The sequence below is a fragment of the Gadus morhua genome, chromosome 18 (genome assembly GCF_902167405.1).
Source record: "Gadus morhua chromosome 18, gadMor3.0, whole genome shotgun sequence".
In the NCBI taxonomy this organism is placed as follows: Eukaryota; Metazoa; Chordata; class Actinopteri; order Gadiformes; family Gadidae; genus Gadus; species Gadus morhua.
In genome coordinates, this window is record NC_044065.1 from 17,159,600 (window position 1) to 17,176,248 (window position 16,649).

Below are 16,649 nucleotides of genomic sequence, written 5' to 3' on the forward strand. Positions count from 1 at the left end.
AACGAGAGGTCATCAGAGGTCGGTCTGACATGTCTGACCAAAAATTATCAAATAATTGACTATTGAATCTATGTGAACAATCAGAAGGAAGCAGAGGCAGATATACTCCCCCCCCCCCACCACCACCCCCCACTCATTTGGATGTGTCTCGAGGTTCAAAACAAAATGTTGCATTATTTACATCGAATCATCTCAGACCTAAAGCTCATAGATCACCGAAACGAGTGAAATGGTTGATGTCCAACAACAGACCTAGCGGTAGGTAAAGTGGGCTATTCAGAATATGTATTGGTGTTCCCCATGCCCCATCTGGTGGTTACACAATAAATAACTGAAATAGGAAGAATCCAGTGCAGGATTATTCTATATTGCACCTAAAAATAATAAATAATTTCCTAAATTAAAGTAAATAAAAAAGTTAAAAGAAATTTCCAATGCGTCTTTAATGTGCACTCTTTATGTGGATTATACTGAGTAATATCCGAGGGGTTTGATTGGCTCTGAACAATCACGTGACGGGCGAATCCAGGAAGTGTTGTGGGTCCCTAAACGCGGAAGTGTGGATTAGCATTAGCATGGGCTGCTAAAATAAAACCTTAAAAGTGGTCAAGAAAGCAGAACAAAGTATAGTCAAGCTTGATCCAACTGTTTTATAAAGACAACGCACAGCCCAATAATCCCGGTAAAGACAACGTATGCTTTTAAATTCTACTTTTCAAGCGATCACTGGTTGATAGGTTGTATAGTTTAAATTTTACCACGGTCTGTGGTCATTTTAATTACGTCTAAATATCTAAAAGTATTCGTCAGCCTTTTGTACGACTGACTAAACAATCATGTATGCTATACTGAGAGTCATGTGCACCGATGTCTCTCCCTAGATATCTGTCCGTACCATTGTTGTTTAAGGTCAAAACTTGTCAACAATTGACACCCCAAGGTGCCTAAAGTCACCAGCTCAAATTACTGCTAGGGGCGACAATAGGGGATATAACTTTGGTGTGTTAATGATCAATTGTAAAGTCATGAATGTCGTTATTGTTTTGTGGATTTTGTATACTTTTACATTAACTATTCATGTATAATGTTTGTGTGTATGTGTATAGATATTATTTAAAAAATTCCAGATATTACTGGAATTGTTATGCTAATAATAATAATACATTTTGCTTTTTTATGTGTCACTGCATGACAGCACGTCATCCGTTGCTCGTCGCTGACCTGAGATCAAGAGGGATCGTTAGGTTCGGTCCGCTCAGCCACCACCAGTGCCTGCGTCTGTGTCTGGGATAGGGTCAGTTTGTGACAACCCACCAATAACAGCGTCCGTCCATGGCGGCCAGCAGGCCCAGTGCCACCTCGGCAACCAATAAGATCTTCCAGTTCAAGCTGGTCCTGCTCGGGGAGTCAGCGGTAGGGAAGTCCAGTTTGGTGCTGCGCTTCGTCAAGGGACAGTTCCAGGAGTACCAGGAGAGCACCATCGGAGGTAAGGGACCGGGACTACAGGGTAACCATCACAGTGTTGGTCTGGGGTCAGCCAGCAGGTCTACTATGTTAAAGCAGAATAACTTCAGTGGGGAAATGGGGAATGAACCAGGACTCGGAGCCTGTGTGCCGTTTGGTATGGGGATATTCTATCGAAGTAAAATCTTTCGCACGGTGGAAGCTTTCAGTAGGGGAGGTAAATAAGCGTACATCTAAAGTAACCAGTCTGTACGTTGTTGAAACCTTTACAGACACTTTTTTACAGTTTATATCTGCTGGCCGACTCTATGCTCCATGTATGTTAATGACGGGCTTACAAATCCCGGCCTCCGGCAAAATGATTGGTTGAAAAATAAATATGATCGGAAGGAAGTGAAAGGCACCGTTCACCCAGATTTGAACTTGTCTGTCATCAGTCTCTAGCTGTTAATCTAAATAAGGAATTTGATTAATATTCATATTTAGATATGAAAGTCTAATATCTGAGTCCTGGGCAATAGGATCAGGACTGTGGGTTTCCTAATATGGGCGTGGGATGGTTAGAGATATCTGATTTATAAGCTATTGACATTTAATAGTACGTTTTTGATAAAGAAATAGAAAAGTCAAAGGTATTTAGAGGCCCTACTTCCATAAATAGACTGCCTAAAGATAACCAAACCCAGTGCTGGGTAAGTTGACGCATCAAGAGAGCTAGCTCATAGTTCAGTTCACACAGATTAAAATGAACTAGTTCAGGTTCAAAGTTCAATATTTAGAATTTTGAACTGTTAATTTCTTCTTTATTTATTCTATTCAATGATTTTTCAGTAGAACCTCCTCCTACCCATCCATTCCCAGGCCCCCAAGCTCAAAGGGCACGCCCCACGGCGTTCTAGATGCCTGAGAAGCGGATCCCTCCCTCGGACGTTGCCATCAACATCATTCGTGGTCCGACAGAGTGTCCCATATCCACACACACCTAGTATACTCAGAGTTCACTTAGGTGTGGGACGAGAGGAGAGGTAGCCTTTTGGCTTCTGGGGCGAACCTGCCCATTGAACCCTGAGGGTTCAACCACGTCGCTGGGTTAATTTCCTCCCACTCAAATCTCATGTTTCACATGGAAGTGTCTCATTAGATAAGGAAGATCTGCTGGCCTTTCACATGGGTTTTAAATTGAATGTAGACTCCAGAGACTGCGGACTCCTGTAGGCCAGACACCCCTGACCAAGACCTGCCCCTTCATGCATCTGTATAAATTCACTGTCAATCTCTTTACATAAAAGCTTCTGCTAAGTCACTGAAGGGTAAACGAAAACAATGGGGGTCGGCTGCGGCCCTTCCCTCATCTCACCTCCCCTCCCCTCCTCTCCAGCTGCCTTCCTCACCCAGACGGTATGTCTGGACGAGACGACGGTGAAGTTTGAGATCTGGGACACGGCGGGCCAGGAGCGCTACCACAGCCTGGCGCCCATGTATTACCGTGGAGCGCAGGCCGCCATCGTGGTCTACGACATCACTAACGCGGTGAGCGTCGTCCCTCCGGTGGCCATTTTAGAATGTTATTTTTGATGTCGGGGTTGTTGTTTAAATTAACCCTATATATGCCTTATGTTATATACATAGTGTTCTTTCTACAGTAAATGTTCCAAAACACTATTGGTAGTTATTTGTATTGATATTAATACAATACTTATTATATTGTTAGTTTGTTATTTTATCCCACAACTGTTTTTCTTAAAGGTCCCATGGCATGCTACTTTATCGATGCTTTAATATAGATATTAGTGGGCCCCTATCACAGTATTTGAAGACGTTCCCAAAATTCCGCCGTGGTGCAGAAATACAGCCACTACGAGCCAGTATGAGGAGGAGCGAGGCGGGTCAAGGAGGAGGGTGGGGGTGTGGCCCTGAGCAGCTTGCAGCCACGGTACCATGCCCTCTATTTACAGTGGATGTATCGCAATGGAGAGGCGCACACAGCCTTTAGCCGTGTTCAGTAAATATTCTAGAACACTCCGGGTGCTCCGGCGGGAGTCCTGGAGCTCTATATCTAAATAATATCATATTATCATATTAGATGTCTCTGGTTCTTCCACTTCCACATTCATCTGAAGTAGTCTGAACCGCGACATGGAGGAGAAAGGGATTGATGCCCGCGATTGTCGCCCGTCAGAGCCTGGCTGTCGAGGCACCACCGCTTCGGAAGTGGGCAGCGGCGAGCGGGGCTCCGGTGGGAGACAATCGCGGGCAACAATCCCTTTCTCCTTTATTTAGCGGTTCTTGTACTTCAGGGAGGCAAAGCCAAAGTTCCTTCCCCAAATTCCTTCTCAACCATGGCTGAGATAACCCCCACTACGAGTCTTGTTGTGGAAATACCAGAGACGTCAGAGAACCGAAGTGTTATGCGCCATAACACCAACAGCAGTACGGTTATCCAAATAACAAAGAAGTGTACAACACTTGTGTTACAGTGTGTGTAATCACACACACACACACACACGCACATGTGGCGCTCGCACGATCGTAGCTCATTGTCTCATTGGCGGACCAAATTCTCTGGGCGGGCAAGGCAGAGAAAGGGGAGGTAACCTGGCCCCTTATGACGACATATGGTGCCACATTCCATATCAGCGTGCCTGAGCTTCCAAGGTGAGCAGGATACCCAGTGCTCGTTTTACACCAAACGCACATTTTAGCCACTGGGGGACCAAAGGCAGGCTAGGGGAACTCATATTAATGTTAGAAAACCTCATAAAGTGAGATTTTCTTGCCATGGGACCTTTTAATGAATAATTTCGGTAGATGGTTACTTTATTCGTCCCACCCTGAAATTATTATAATTTTCAGGCTAACTACCATTAGCCGTGGCGTGAGCGCTATCAGACTAACATGTTGCTACCCCCAGGACACGTTCACGAGAGCCAAGACCTGGGTGAAGGAGCTGCAGCGGCAGGCCAGCCCCAACATCGTCATCGCTCTGGCCGGGAACAAGGCAGATATGTCTGACACCAGAGCTGTGGAGCACCAGGTAGGAAGGAGTCCCACCGCACCCCACCTCCAGCTAGACCCTCTGCAATAACTATGTTAGGACAGTGGCTAGGATGTTTGTCTCACAGCCGAAGGGTTCCGGGTTCGAACCCCAATGTCTCTAGCCCCTGAGCATGATGCTCTACTCTCTCTGTCAATGTTTGTACTCCAAGTTACTTTGGGCAATGCCTCGGAATGATGACTAAATGGTGAATCGTAAAATGTTATTGAAACTATTTTGGCAAAGGTTGAAATGGTAGGGGAATGTAGCATTATGAGGAACTGCATTTACTCGAAGACCAATGGACTAAGAATATACCTCTTTTCAGAATTAAATGAAAAAAGAAATCTAATCGGTTTTAAACATATATATTTCTTGAAAATAATTAGATATTTTGAGCCCTTTTTTTGTGATAATATGGCTGAGCTGTCTCTTGAATAGCTCTCATAATAATTATATTGTGGTGATGTTATTTAATGGTGTTTATCACTTGTGTTAGTCTTGTCTTGATCAATTGGTTTTCTAATCCAACTCTAAACCTGAATGTGTTTCAGGAGGCTCAGGTCTATGCTGACGACAACAGCCTGCTGTTCCTGGAAACCTCCGCCAAGACCGCCCTCAACGTCAACGAAGTCTTCATGGCCATTGGTAAGGGCATCATCGTCATCATCATTATCATCATCCTCTTCACTCTTGTAGGGCTAGGCGATTAATCGAATTACGATTTCGATTTTAGCGTTGAACAATCACAAAACTAATATAATCGATTTTTTATTTTTTACTTTATTCAATGTTTATAGCAAGTGCAGAACAGCTGGATACATATCTGTACATTATTTTAGATTTCAATTGTTTTCTTTTTTACTATTTCGTGTATTTTTTTAAGTCGAAATTTCATAGTTCTCAGTTACAAAGTGTTCTTTGGGAGAGACATGCTGAATAAATACATAATGTTTTCAAACTCAAAAATAATCGTACTCTTGCTATTTACCGAAGTCCACTTCCTGGTAGGGTTCTTCAAATATAATCTCGGTTCAAAACATTGATAAGAAACTCCCTATATCCGTAAAGAGGCGTATATGTATTTGCTATGCCAGGTTCTGTGAATGTTCTGGAAACTCCCTAATCTTTCTGCATCGACTTCTGCATACGATTCTCAAATTAGTCTCGAGTATATTATTCAGTACAGACACAGTAACTGTCAGTGACCAGAGCAGGCACGTTCTCTCTTTGAAAGCAAAGTCACCATGTAATAGGACATAATCCTGGCTCATAGTTGGGTTTCGGTCCTTTCCGAAACCTGTAAAATGACGCGTTCCGCGTGTTTGCTACCTAAACTCGACTTACTCGTTTGCCATTTTTCTGAGCTCAGCCAGGTGTCTATAAATGGCATGGCCATGCGTCGACTTGCCCGTGCACTTCACCAGCGGCAGATCACATCACGTCACAATAAATTCTGCTTTGGTTACCTAAAATATTCTGTGTGCTGTGTCACAGGCTGGCTGGGGATAGGGTACGTCTGTAGCTTTTTTCTGCCTTTGAAAACGTCCGTGTGACATCAGAAGGTCACAGGCACCCCTAGCACATGGCACAGTTTCTGATGGAATGCTAAATCTACACTTTGGAGAAGTTTGACGCACCCAAAATTGGATGAGTGGATGAATGAGACGATGGCGTTTGTTTGAATAGATGGATACAGAACAGAAGGACGAATGTTGCACGGGTCGATGAATCGACAGGCAGTGGTTTGCGTGTTGCTAATCTCCTTCCTCCGGTGTTTTTTTCCCCTGCAGCAAAGAAACTCCCCAAGAGCGACCCGGCGGCGGGGGGGGGGAGCGCGGGCCGGACGCGGGCAGGGGTGGACCTGCAAGACCCCCCGCCCTCCGGCCGCGGCGGGCGCTGCTGCGGCGGCGGCGGCAACTGATGACGTAGCTGACGACCTGAAGGACTACAGAAAGACCCGGATCTCCAGAGGGAGGAGGAGGAGGAGGGGGGAATGAAGAGGCCGCCCCCCCCATCCCAAATGAGATTATCTGATCCCCTCACCACACACACACACACACACCTTTCTGATCAAAGGAACGTTTTTAAAGAATCATAAGCTAGAGGGAGGTTTCCCAGAATCCCTCACTCCGCAGGATATCTAGCCCGTCTGTGTGTCTTCGCCCGGCCTCTCCGTCTGTCTGTCTATCTTTCTGTAACTTCTATGTTTCAGATGGTTGACCTGTTTAGGTGAACCGTCGTTCTGCCTACCTGTTCCACACTGCCTTGCTGGCTGTCTCATTTCTGCCTGTCTGTCTGTCTCTCTTCACCTTTTATGTTTGAGATTATCGACCGGTCTTACAATTTTAAAACAATGATGCCTGTATGTAGTTTTCATGCCTTTTTGTAGCTGTGCGTGCGTGCGTGTGTGTGTGGTGTGTGCATGCGTGCGAAAGGCAGTAAGTCAATCGTACTCTTCCCGCTGTTGATTCAATCTTCCAGATGTAAAAATCACTTTCTTCTCTTTATTCTCACTGAACATACGAACACCAGAATAAAGGGATTGTAATTTCATAATCTCTGCATGCTGGGGCGCTTCTTGGCCATCAGGGGGCACGATTGACCCAGAATTCGAGCGGTGCGTTGACGCAGTACAACCTACTACGAGTACAACGGTCGTGTTCGGTATCAGCTGTTAGACACCAGAATATATATAATATATATATGATATATATAGGACCAAAAAGTAATAAAAACATGCAACTTTTCTTGACTCATATCCAGATTGCGTTTGTCTTTAGCCTTGTGATCGTTGCAGTGGAAGGTTTGGGTGGGGATGCAAATTCCGTTTTAAAATCTGTTTCTATTTGAACAGTTTGGATGTCTTGACGTGCCTTGTATATGTAAAAGAGTGATTGAATGATTACTCTTGCATGCATGTTTAAAGTCATGATTGCAGTTTCTGAATGCTGTGGAATTAATGCTGATAATCTTTATAAACACCAACATATTCCAAGTTATGGTTTGTGGCTGTGTTATGGGTGGTGGCGACAATATCATTCATGAAAACACATTTCAACTCACTTGGTGTTGTCTCTACGGGGCTTCAGTGATCTTAAATGGGTTTGTCTGAGTTTGAAAGAAAGATACTGGGGAAAACACCCTTCCCATTTTCACAACTGTTCCGAAATATTTGTTCAGTAGGTACCAAATCAGTATTTTAGCAATTAATGAAATAAATACCCGGTAGCTCGAATAAACCGAAACATGTTACAAAAATAATGAAAAATGTAACAAATATTTATAAATAATGTTGTGCATGATGGCGACCACTAGATGGCAGAAAAGTGCTTCGGGTTTTTCTGCCACGGCCCTCGACGTCTGGAAATGAACGAAAAAGGTTAGTTTCGACTGAAAAGACATTTCTTGAAAATAATCATGATTGACTTTACTGTACCAGGTTTAATCTCTTGATTCATACAATATAGTGGGAAAAATATTTATTTTGAAACATCAGTAATTGGCGTGTGTGTGTGTGTGTGTGTGTGTGTGTGTGTGTGTGTGTGTGTGTGTGTGTGAATGATGTGTGTGAATCGAATTGGTTTGATGACATGGGTTTATAATGTTTATATGATTATTTGTATATTTACTAATTTCATAAATTGTAGCCTATATTTTAAAGACCAAGATTACAACATAGGCAAGGAAGTGGAGCAGTCGGCCCTCCTTCATAAAACTAGAATGTATACTATATTTGCCATAAATAAGCAACATAACTGTAAGCCTACATATGCTTGGGCTTAAATTATAGGATATATTTAGGCCGTACAAAAAAAATGCATGGTCATGATTAGAATATTAAACCATTAAATAATACATTATGATTATTTTTCACTTCACGATTGGGCCTCATATCCTGCTTTCTGCAGGCTGGTCTGCGGGCTGTGACCGATTAATCTGGCCTCGGTCTTACTGGTTCCTGTTCAATGACTCAGTACACACACGCGCATCTGCAATACACAGATACGTGCGTCCGCTGTGTTCCCAGTAAATGATTTCTCATTTGGTGAGCTGTCAATCAGAGCTTGTGCCGAGAGAGAGAGATAACTGTACCGCTTATCTCTTCCTGCACATTTTGCTTTAATGTTTGATTAAACGTTTCCTTGAAGTAGATTTGAAAATATACGTTATTGCAGCATTTTAAACAGCTTATATTAAACATCCTCAAACCAAATGTATTTTGGGCCGGATTGGTGGACACTGATTGGTTGTTCTTGGGCAGACTGAAATGCTATTTAGCGCCAAGGACATAGAGGGGTGGGTTGATAAGGCTTATCTATCACCCATGGGTGCTGAGAAGACTCGATGTAATTTGAGATGGGGTGCTGATAGTGTCTGTGATGTGTTTCTTATCTGAAATGAGACGACGAGCTGCGTGGAGAAGACGGAGGGTGATTAAAACAACATTTACTGCAGAGACCTGCCAGGCAAAAAAAAACACACTGCATTGTTTGCTTTTGGGCTGTTTTTACCCAAAGCACTGAGCAGCTCTTCTTCAGAAACACATATATAAATTTATTATTATTATTATGCATGCACTTAAATTAGACTGATCCACGGTCAGAGAGAGGCTGCAGGTCATAAAGTAGCAGCCACACGCCAGTGCGTTTGGTTTAAACGCTTGTTTTGAATGAGGTAAGACATGATTAAAGCGCACAAAATATCTTTCCCCTTTTAGCAGTTTTATATTTATTCCTCATCTGTCTCATCGCTCTGAGGATCATCTGTGTGATTGTTTAAATGGGCCTACCACTGGTCGTGTTTTTCTAAATAAAGGCCTGTAAAGCAGCTGAAATATCCGAGGCCTGAGAGGCACTCAAACAGCAACAGCAAATATAACGGGGCATTAAACCTATTTTATTAATGTATTTTTCTATAATGTACTTTATCACTGCACTCCAATAGACAAAAAAACCGGTAGACGCATACACGTGCCGCATTATGTGCTCATAAAAAATATATTGTGGCGACTCCTACGGGGATCGCGTGTGTAATGTTGCTGCCACCGTTACCGAGACTTGCATGTTGGTTGGGTGTGCGGTGCGCTGTGTGTTGTGGGTGTGCGTTAAAATAAAGGCAGCTCTCGGAGTCGTGCGGTGTATGGGGCACGAGAGTTGCGTCACCGCTTAACCTGGGCTCCCGTCTCGTCCTTCCCGCACTGTTCGCCACAATATATATTAGGAAAAAATACAATTACCAAACGGGTTGATTGGCATCTTTGGCTCCGAGGGGCCACTCTGTGGAGCCTTGATTGGGGCGTGTCTTGGACGCAGCATGAAATGGACTAAAATGTGCCCTGATGATGAGAGCACTCAGGATAATCACCCTCATGATGACGTTGCAGGGTGATGGCCGCGGCGTCTTTTGATGTCGGACGCGCCGCTCTCTGAGAGTATTCAAGGCGAGAAGACGCACAGAAACGTGTGTGTGTGTGTTTGTGTGTGTGAATCCGGATGTGTGCGTGTGTGCGTGTGTGTGTGTGTGTGTGTGTGTGTGTGTGTGTGTGTGTGTGTGTGTGTGTGTGTGTGTGTGTGTGTGTGTGTGTGTGTGTGTGTGTTTATGTGCCCTCGCTCGTGCACGTCAGTGCTCTCTTGTGTCAAACAGATGTAAAAACACACCAGGATGTTCTTATTTAGGGGCCGTATCTTAGTGACAGCTTGTCACTGCTTGTCTGTCTGTCTGTCTGTGTGTGTGTGTGTGTGTGTGTGTGTGTGTGTGTGTGTGTGTGTGTGTGTGTGTGTGTGTGTGTGTGTGTGTGTGTGTGTGTGTGTGTGTGTGTGTGTGTGTGTGTGTGTGTGTGTGTATGCATGCTTGGGTGCGTTTGTGCGTGCATTGCATCGCATCAAGCCTATAAGAACAAGTGTTTGCGTGTGTGTGTGTGTGTGTGTGTGTGTGTGTGTGTGTGTGTGTGTGTGTGTGTGTGTGTGTGTGTGTGTGTGTGTGTGTGTGTGTGTGTGTGTGTGTGTGTGTGTGTGTGTGTGTGTGCAGCCATTTATTTTTAGGGCGGCTGTCTTGTGGTCGCTCGGCAAGGTGCCAGAGGACTTTCATGGGAAGGACATATCTCAAACTCCAAGTATGTTTCCACACAGCATCCATCATGGTCCGGGCTGACAGCTGCTGCCGCGGCGCGCGGAAAACACCGCGTGTCCGATGCCGCGTGCGATCCCACTACTAGAGGCCCCGCGCGCTCATGTCCACCAGGCCCGCTATTTTAATGAGGGGCGGGGGGGGGACTGCGGGGATTGGATGAATGATCTCAGGGTGATGTGCAGTGCGCGCGAACCACACCCGCGAGGTGGTGGATTTGAAAGTGTCCGAGGTTGATACCGGTCGGCCTGGTCAGCATTCCCCCGTGACCCCCTCGGCCGTGACCCCCTCGGACCGTTTATCTTCCGCTAAGTAGCCGGTCTGTTGTCGTCGGGGTATTAATAGAAGGAGATCACGGTGGTGGATGTTAAGGTTTGACACGGGAGGTTGAAAACGCCGACGTTTGCCACGCACGAGACCTCCAGACAGATGCACGAATGTTCTCCAAAAGGCGCCTTCACGTGAAAAAAAAATCCCGTGCAGAATATTGAAAATCTCGGGGCCTATTGTGTCTTCAAAGTCCTCCATATCTCTCACATAGGCCTATCGCCATCTGACGACGACAATTATTGTCCGCCAACCAAAATATGTTTGAAGCAAATTAACAGTATTTATCTTGACACATTGAAAACTCACCCTAAATATTAAAACGTATTAAATGCGTTTTATGTTTGAATAAGGCCTGCGCGCCCTCGAGCCTTTCTGCTGCAAAGCACACCGCCTGTTTCCGAGGCTAGAAATAAAACAAGTGAATCGTTTTTAACAATATTAATTAAAAAAATATTTATAATTAATGTAAATCGTTGTCCACCTACCCCTTCTTGGTTTTTCTCTCAACAAAAATAGGTTTCGTAAGCGCTCTCTTCTCCGTTCACCTTTTTGGCGGGGCTTTGACTCCTCTCCGCCAGCGCGAGACAAGCAGAGAACGGCGCGCGCGCGTGCCATCCTCCCGCTTGCTGTCATCGCGCGCGTGGGACCGAACGCCTACATGCGCGCGCGGTGCAGAGCGCCAGTCACAACGGAGACCCCGGACGACGCCGGCGAACAGGTAGGGAGAAGCGTTTAAAGCGTTTATGATTCATCTTTTATTCCACTGAAGACAATCATTCTTCCGGACCCACGTCACGAGGCATTTTGAAATTGGAACACGCGACTGTGTTTTAGTGTGACACTGCGGTGCGCGTGTCGAAGTGTGTCATTTTATTTGCGGATGGATGTGAGCGGTTACAGGGAGGTTGGCTGCTCTTTAATACTTCTCATGACTTGCTCGACCAAGGCTTTCATTTCTCCTGTGTGGTCACTCGTTTATGTTTATTGACGACACAGCTTAATGTACAACTTTACACGGCAAAGTCAGATGTGTCGTTAACCCTAACCCAATATGTGTTTTAGGTTGGTATTCTTACACACTATTCTTTGGGTATTTTTGTATTGATCGTGTTGAACTTGAATATCAAATCCGAGACAAAAAACATTGACTAACAAATATAGGATAGATTGGAATAAAAATGTAGGCCTATTGCAATTGAGCCGGTTCACGTTAAGCACATGCACAGAGTGAAAAAATACATCTCCCAGTATCAGCTTTCTGGAAAAAAAATGTCTTATCAAACCAATATTCTCTTTGTGGTAGCAATATAGATGTATCGTTTTTCTGAGAACCTGCATTTAGGTGTGTGTGTGTGTGTGTGTGTGTGTGTGTGTGTGTGTGTGTGTGTGTGTGTGTGTGTGTGTGTGTGTGTGTGTGTGTGTGTGTGTGTGTGTGCGTGCGTGCGTGCGTGCGTGCGTGCGTGTGTGTGTGTTTGTGTGTTTTTTGCGTGCAATGGATTTTTGCGTAGGCATTGTGTGTGACAATGATATTGTCATAATGTGTGAGGAGTATGATCTCATAGTTGTTAATTAAAAACAAATGCTTGCGTTTAGCTCATTGTATATTTAAATAAAATAATAATGAAAATAACAACATTTGCATTAGGCCTACCAGAACAGCTATAGGGGAAGTGGACCACCTGATTCTGATTGATTGTAACGCCATGCATTACATATTTTTTAACTGCTAACTCTGTCTTAAATTAGTAAGTTAAAATATGCATTTCATGATATATCCTTGCTGTCTGTACACTCACAACCCAGAACCCATAAGATAGAACCCGCGGGACATCATACCATGTCAAGTTAAAGATCCACTGCATGCTAGCCAAGATTGTGAGTTTGCTGCCCCCTAAAGGTTAGGGTGCATTGACTGTCGCACCAATAAGCAGTTTCTCATGGTCCAATTGAAAACTGTAGTTTATGTCCTTTTTAATGTTATTTTATTTTAACTTCTGGCATTTGACAAGCAGCATCAACTTGACATCACTTTGACTTGCATTTTTAATAAAATATGTCACACAGAATCCCCCTAGCTATAGACAGTAATCTTGCCATGGAGTTTTTAAGATATTGGTAATGCAATGGTTTAAAAAATTAAGTTAAAAATAAAAAATACTATTTCTGATGACAGCAGCTTAGTTTCTGGTTTTAAGTTGGGATAAAACTCGTTCTCAAATGGTGGTTCCATTGTTGGTGCTTTGTTTGCTCGAAAATTCTGAGCTAACATGCATGATTTAATTGAGGTAGGGCCCCTGATTTTATAGTGAACACTGAAATCGTGAAATGTGTACTTTAGGAGGTCATGTATTGTTATTCCATTGTTTTTTCATTTATTTTCGGAAAATGGTTCAGAAACAACAAATAATTTACCCCGTTGCTCTTATAACCGATCAGATTTCAGATATTTGTCCTTCATTCATTTATTTTTGTTAAATGTATATACCACTACTGCTATACTATGCTAGCAAGGAGCACAATGACTTGCAAAACAGAAAACGTAGCTTGTCTCTGACTGGCTAACAGAGATCAGCTTTCTCCGGAAGGTGATATGAAGCCTTACTGCAGGTCGATTTGTGCAAAATAATTAGTTGGTTGAATTCTAGCATCATTTATACACACACTCATTAACTCATTAATCTATTTGAATCTATTCCCAATTTAAGAATGTAGAAAGAAGCCTTTTGTTGTTATGGAGTTAAATATCTTTATATATAGGCGGCAGTGGTTATGAAAGGTAGGTTTTGTTTGACACCCCAAGGTTGCTAGTTCAATACCTGGCTCCTGAGGTGTCGCTGAGCAAGATTCCCGTTGTTTATGTATGAATATTTGCATGAATGGCTGAATGTAAGGTACTTGAGTGGTCACAGGTTATAAAAGCGCTGTATAAGTATATTTAAAAAAAGATCCAGTGTGTTTTATCGATCGTAGCGTACTGATGTAGATGGGCATTTCACCACTCATTGCCTCAATAATACTGGTCATCACCATCATGGTGATCACCCTATTACAGCTGAGACATGCTTCATCTTAAAGTCATCTCAAATAGAGGATTTAAATGAACAGGCTATCCACCCATGGGGTTGTAATGTAGACCTGCTACTGTTGGATTTACATAGCTCTACGTCTATCTGTGTGTGTGTGTGTGTGTGTGCGTGTGTGTGTGTGTGTGTGTGTGTGTGTGTGTGTGTGTGTGTGTGTGTGTGTGTGTGTGTGTGTGTGTGTGTGCGTGTGCGTGTGTGTGTGTGCGTGTGTTTGCTCACTTGTGATTGCCTGCTGGTAGATGTCACAAAAAGATCATGCGCCGCAGGGGTGATCAATTATTATTTTTAATTCAGAAATCATTGTTAGCTTCCCAAGTCAGGGATCCATATTGGAAGATACTTAACCAGGAGGTCTGTTAGCGCTTTGATAAGGGAGATACAGCCTGCAGTACCGCGTGTGAAAACAGCTACATTAGCATTGCCCACACGCGTACATACCGCAACTACAGGCCATTCGCTTGAAACCTTTTCCCCCTCTTTGTTGATTTACCCTCATCAATACCTTTTTTTTTTTAACGATACGCCCCCCAGCTGGCGGCACTGATGCGTATGTTTTCATGGCAAACTTAAACGCAGCCGTATAGCCTAGCACCCCTCGCACCACGCCACCTTACCCGCCCTCCCATTACCCCGTCCTCATCCTCGGCTTCCGCGGTCCCCTTCAAATCACCTTGTGGAGGCTCCTCCCCTTTCCCCCCTCCATTCCAAGCGCTTGGCCAAGATGGCCGCCTCGCTGCCGAGCCACATCTTCACCACCACCACCATCATCTCAAGGGCCCTCCCTCTCTCCCTCCCTCTCTCTCTCTCTCCCTCCCTCTCCCTCTCTCCCTCTCTCTCTCTCTCTCTCTCTCTCTCTCTCTCTCTCTCTCTCTCTCTCTCTCTCTCTCTCTCTCTCTCTCTCTCTCTCTCTCTCTCTCTCTCTCTCCCCCCCTCTCTCTCCCCCTCTCTCTCTCTCTCCCTCCCTCTCTCCCTCTCCCCTCTCTCCCTCTGCTTTCACATCACGCTCCCAGTGGCCAGCACTGTTGTTATTTTCACTTGCTCTCACACGGTAGGGGCCTCTGGGAGCCTGTAGTTCCTTCAGCTATTTATTTTTGTGTGTTTTGGCTGCCAGGTGAGAGGAAGGACCAGAAGAACCTCAGCTAGATAAGTGTCACCACAGGAAGACATCCCGGCGACATTGTTCAGCTTCAGGAGGGAGATTCTTTCTTATCTCTTCTGTCACGTTTAGAGCTCGCACATGTACAAAGTAACTGTTTACTTTCACCATTTATTTTACTATTACAGTTATGTTATTATTTTAGTAATATATAAAAATAATACAAAAAAAATATTTGACTTACTGTTATTGAAATAATAACACAATTATTACAATTATTTTGATTAGGATTATTCTGAATTATTATTGCATTTATTGGCACCTGGGCAGCTATTTAGCCCAATGTATAGCTTGTGTATGTATAGCTGTAGTCTTTAGAGTAGTTATTGCTGGGCTCTCAGGAATGGACATTATTTACTATGTTACATTAAACCATTATGATTATATTACATAAATTAAACATTATTCAACTATTTTATTATGCATTGTAAATAAGATACTTATTATTGATTATCTATAATCAATGTTCTTTTTTTAACAATTGTTTCCACGTTTCTAGTAATTCCACCAACGTAGTCTTAAAATGTATAGTTTTCGATAAACAGTCAAATTAACCTGATACAAATACATTACACCTGCATTAATTTACAGCAGTACGCATAGAAACTCTGTTTTGGGCCCAACCATATTTACATCCTTATGCCGTCGGTGCAATGTTCGAGAACTCTCTCTCTCTCTGTCTCTCTCTCTCTCTCTCTCTCTCTCTCTCTCTCTCTCTCTCTCTCTCTCTCTCTCTCTCTCTCTCTCTCTCTCTCTCCCCCTCTCTCCCTCTCTCTCTCTCTCTCTCTCTCTCTCTCTCTCTCTCTCTCTCTCTCTCTCTCTCTCTCTCTCTCTCTCTCTCTCTCTCTCTCTCTCTCTCTCTCTCTCTCTCCCCTTCTCCCCCTCTCTCTCTCTCTCTCTCTCTCTCTCTCTCTCTCTCTCTCTCTCTCTCTCTCTCTCTCTGTATGTGCTGCTGCTGCCATGTGCCTCAGTAAAAACCGTCAGGTGTGAAATTGAGAATAATCATGTGGAACAGGATTGGCCCAGGGAGCAGCTTGTGTCGGGCTCCTTGACTGTGAATGGACTTCTGCTTTCTACTGATAACGCCCACAGAGCCTCCCGCAATCAGCCCCCAACCACATTCTCTGAACACTGGAGAGAAAGAAAGATTTACTATTATCCCCCCCTATAGCTGTAGTCCAGCGTGGAGATTAAGCTAGGAGAGCTACCGGTGCTAGCCTAGTCGTTCAGAGACAAATAACAAGGTATATTCCTACCACATTATTCACATTATTCACACTAACATTTAAAATGATTTTACTTTAAAATCTTTTGAAATGTAGAATATGCTGCAATAGAATTCCCTGTTCTGTTTGCGTATGCTGATTATACCAGTGTATAGCAGTATACTGGTCGATTAAACGTATATCTTACCTAATTCAAATACCCAGCTTGCTAATTGAAATACCCAGCT

At 43.8% G+C, this 16,649-nt stretch overlaps 2 protein-coding genes across 3 annotated transcripts in view; both read left to right on the top strand.

Annotated features, from left to right (window-relative positions):
- Window positions 1-516: 516 nt before the first annotated feature.
- Window positions 517-7,439, top strand: LOC115531050 (ras-related protein Rab-5C). Of its 2 annotated transcripts, none has more exons than XM_030340059.1 (6): window positions 517-682; window positions 1,196-1,486; window positions 2,843-2,994; window positions 4,376-4,498; window positions 5,053-5,146; window positions 6,292-7,439. In XM_030340059.1, the coding sequence occupies exons 2-6, from the start codon at window positions 1,333-1,335 to the stop codon at window positions 6,420-6,422; spliced, it is 654 nt and encodes a 217-aa protein (XP_030195919.1). In that variant the 5' UTR covers window positions 517-682; window positions 1,196-1,332; the 3' UTR covers window positions 6,423-7,439. The 2 variants fall into 2 exon arrangements, with proteins under 2 accessions (XP_030195919.1, XP_030195920.1); XM_030340060.1 differs by having other exon boundaries at window positions 521-693.
- Window positions 7,440-9,829: 2,390 nt separating this feature from the next.
- The window catches only part of LOC115531614 (zinc finger protein 385D), a 56,738-nt gene continuing 49,918 nt past the window's right edge, over window positions 9,830-16,649 (top strand). The window contains exons 1-2 of the mRNA XM_030340969.1: window positions 9,830-9,885; window positions 11,536-11,675. Coding sequence (XP_030196829.1) covers window positions 9,830-9,885; window positions 11,536-11,675 — 196 coding nt within the window. The remainder of the gene's footprint in view (window positions 9,886-11,535; window positions 11,676-16,649) is intronic.

Excerpts from the sequence above, each read along its gene's own strand:
- LOC115531050 (XM_030340059.1), top strand. The coding sequence starts at position 1,333 with ATGGCGGCCAGCAGGCCCAGTGCCACCTCGGCAACCAATAAGATCTTC. Across the intron at positions 4,499-5,052 it reads CCAGAGCTGTGGAGCACCAG|GAGGCTCAGGTCTATGCTGA; the intron begins GTAGGAAGGAGT and ends AATGTGTTTCAG. Across the intron at positions 5,147-6,291 it reads CGAAGTCTTCATGGCCATTG|CAAAGAAACTCCCCAAGAGC; the intron begins GTAAGGGCATCA and ends TTTCCCCTGCAG.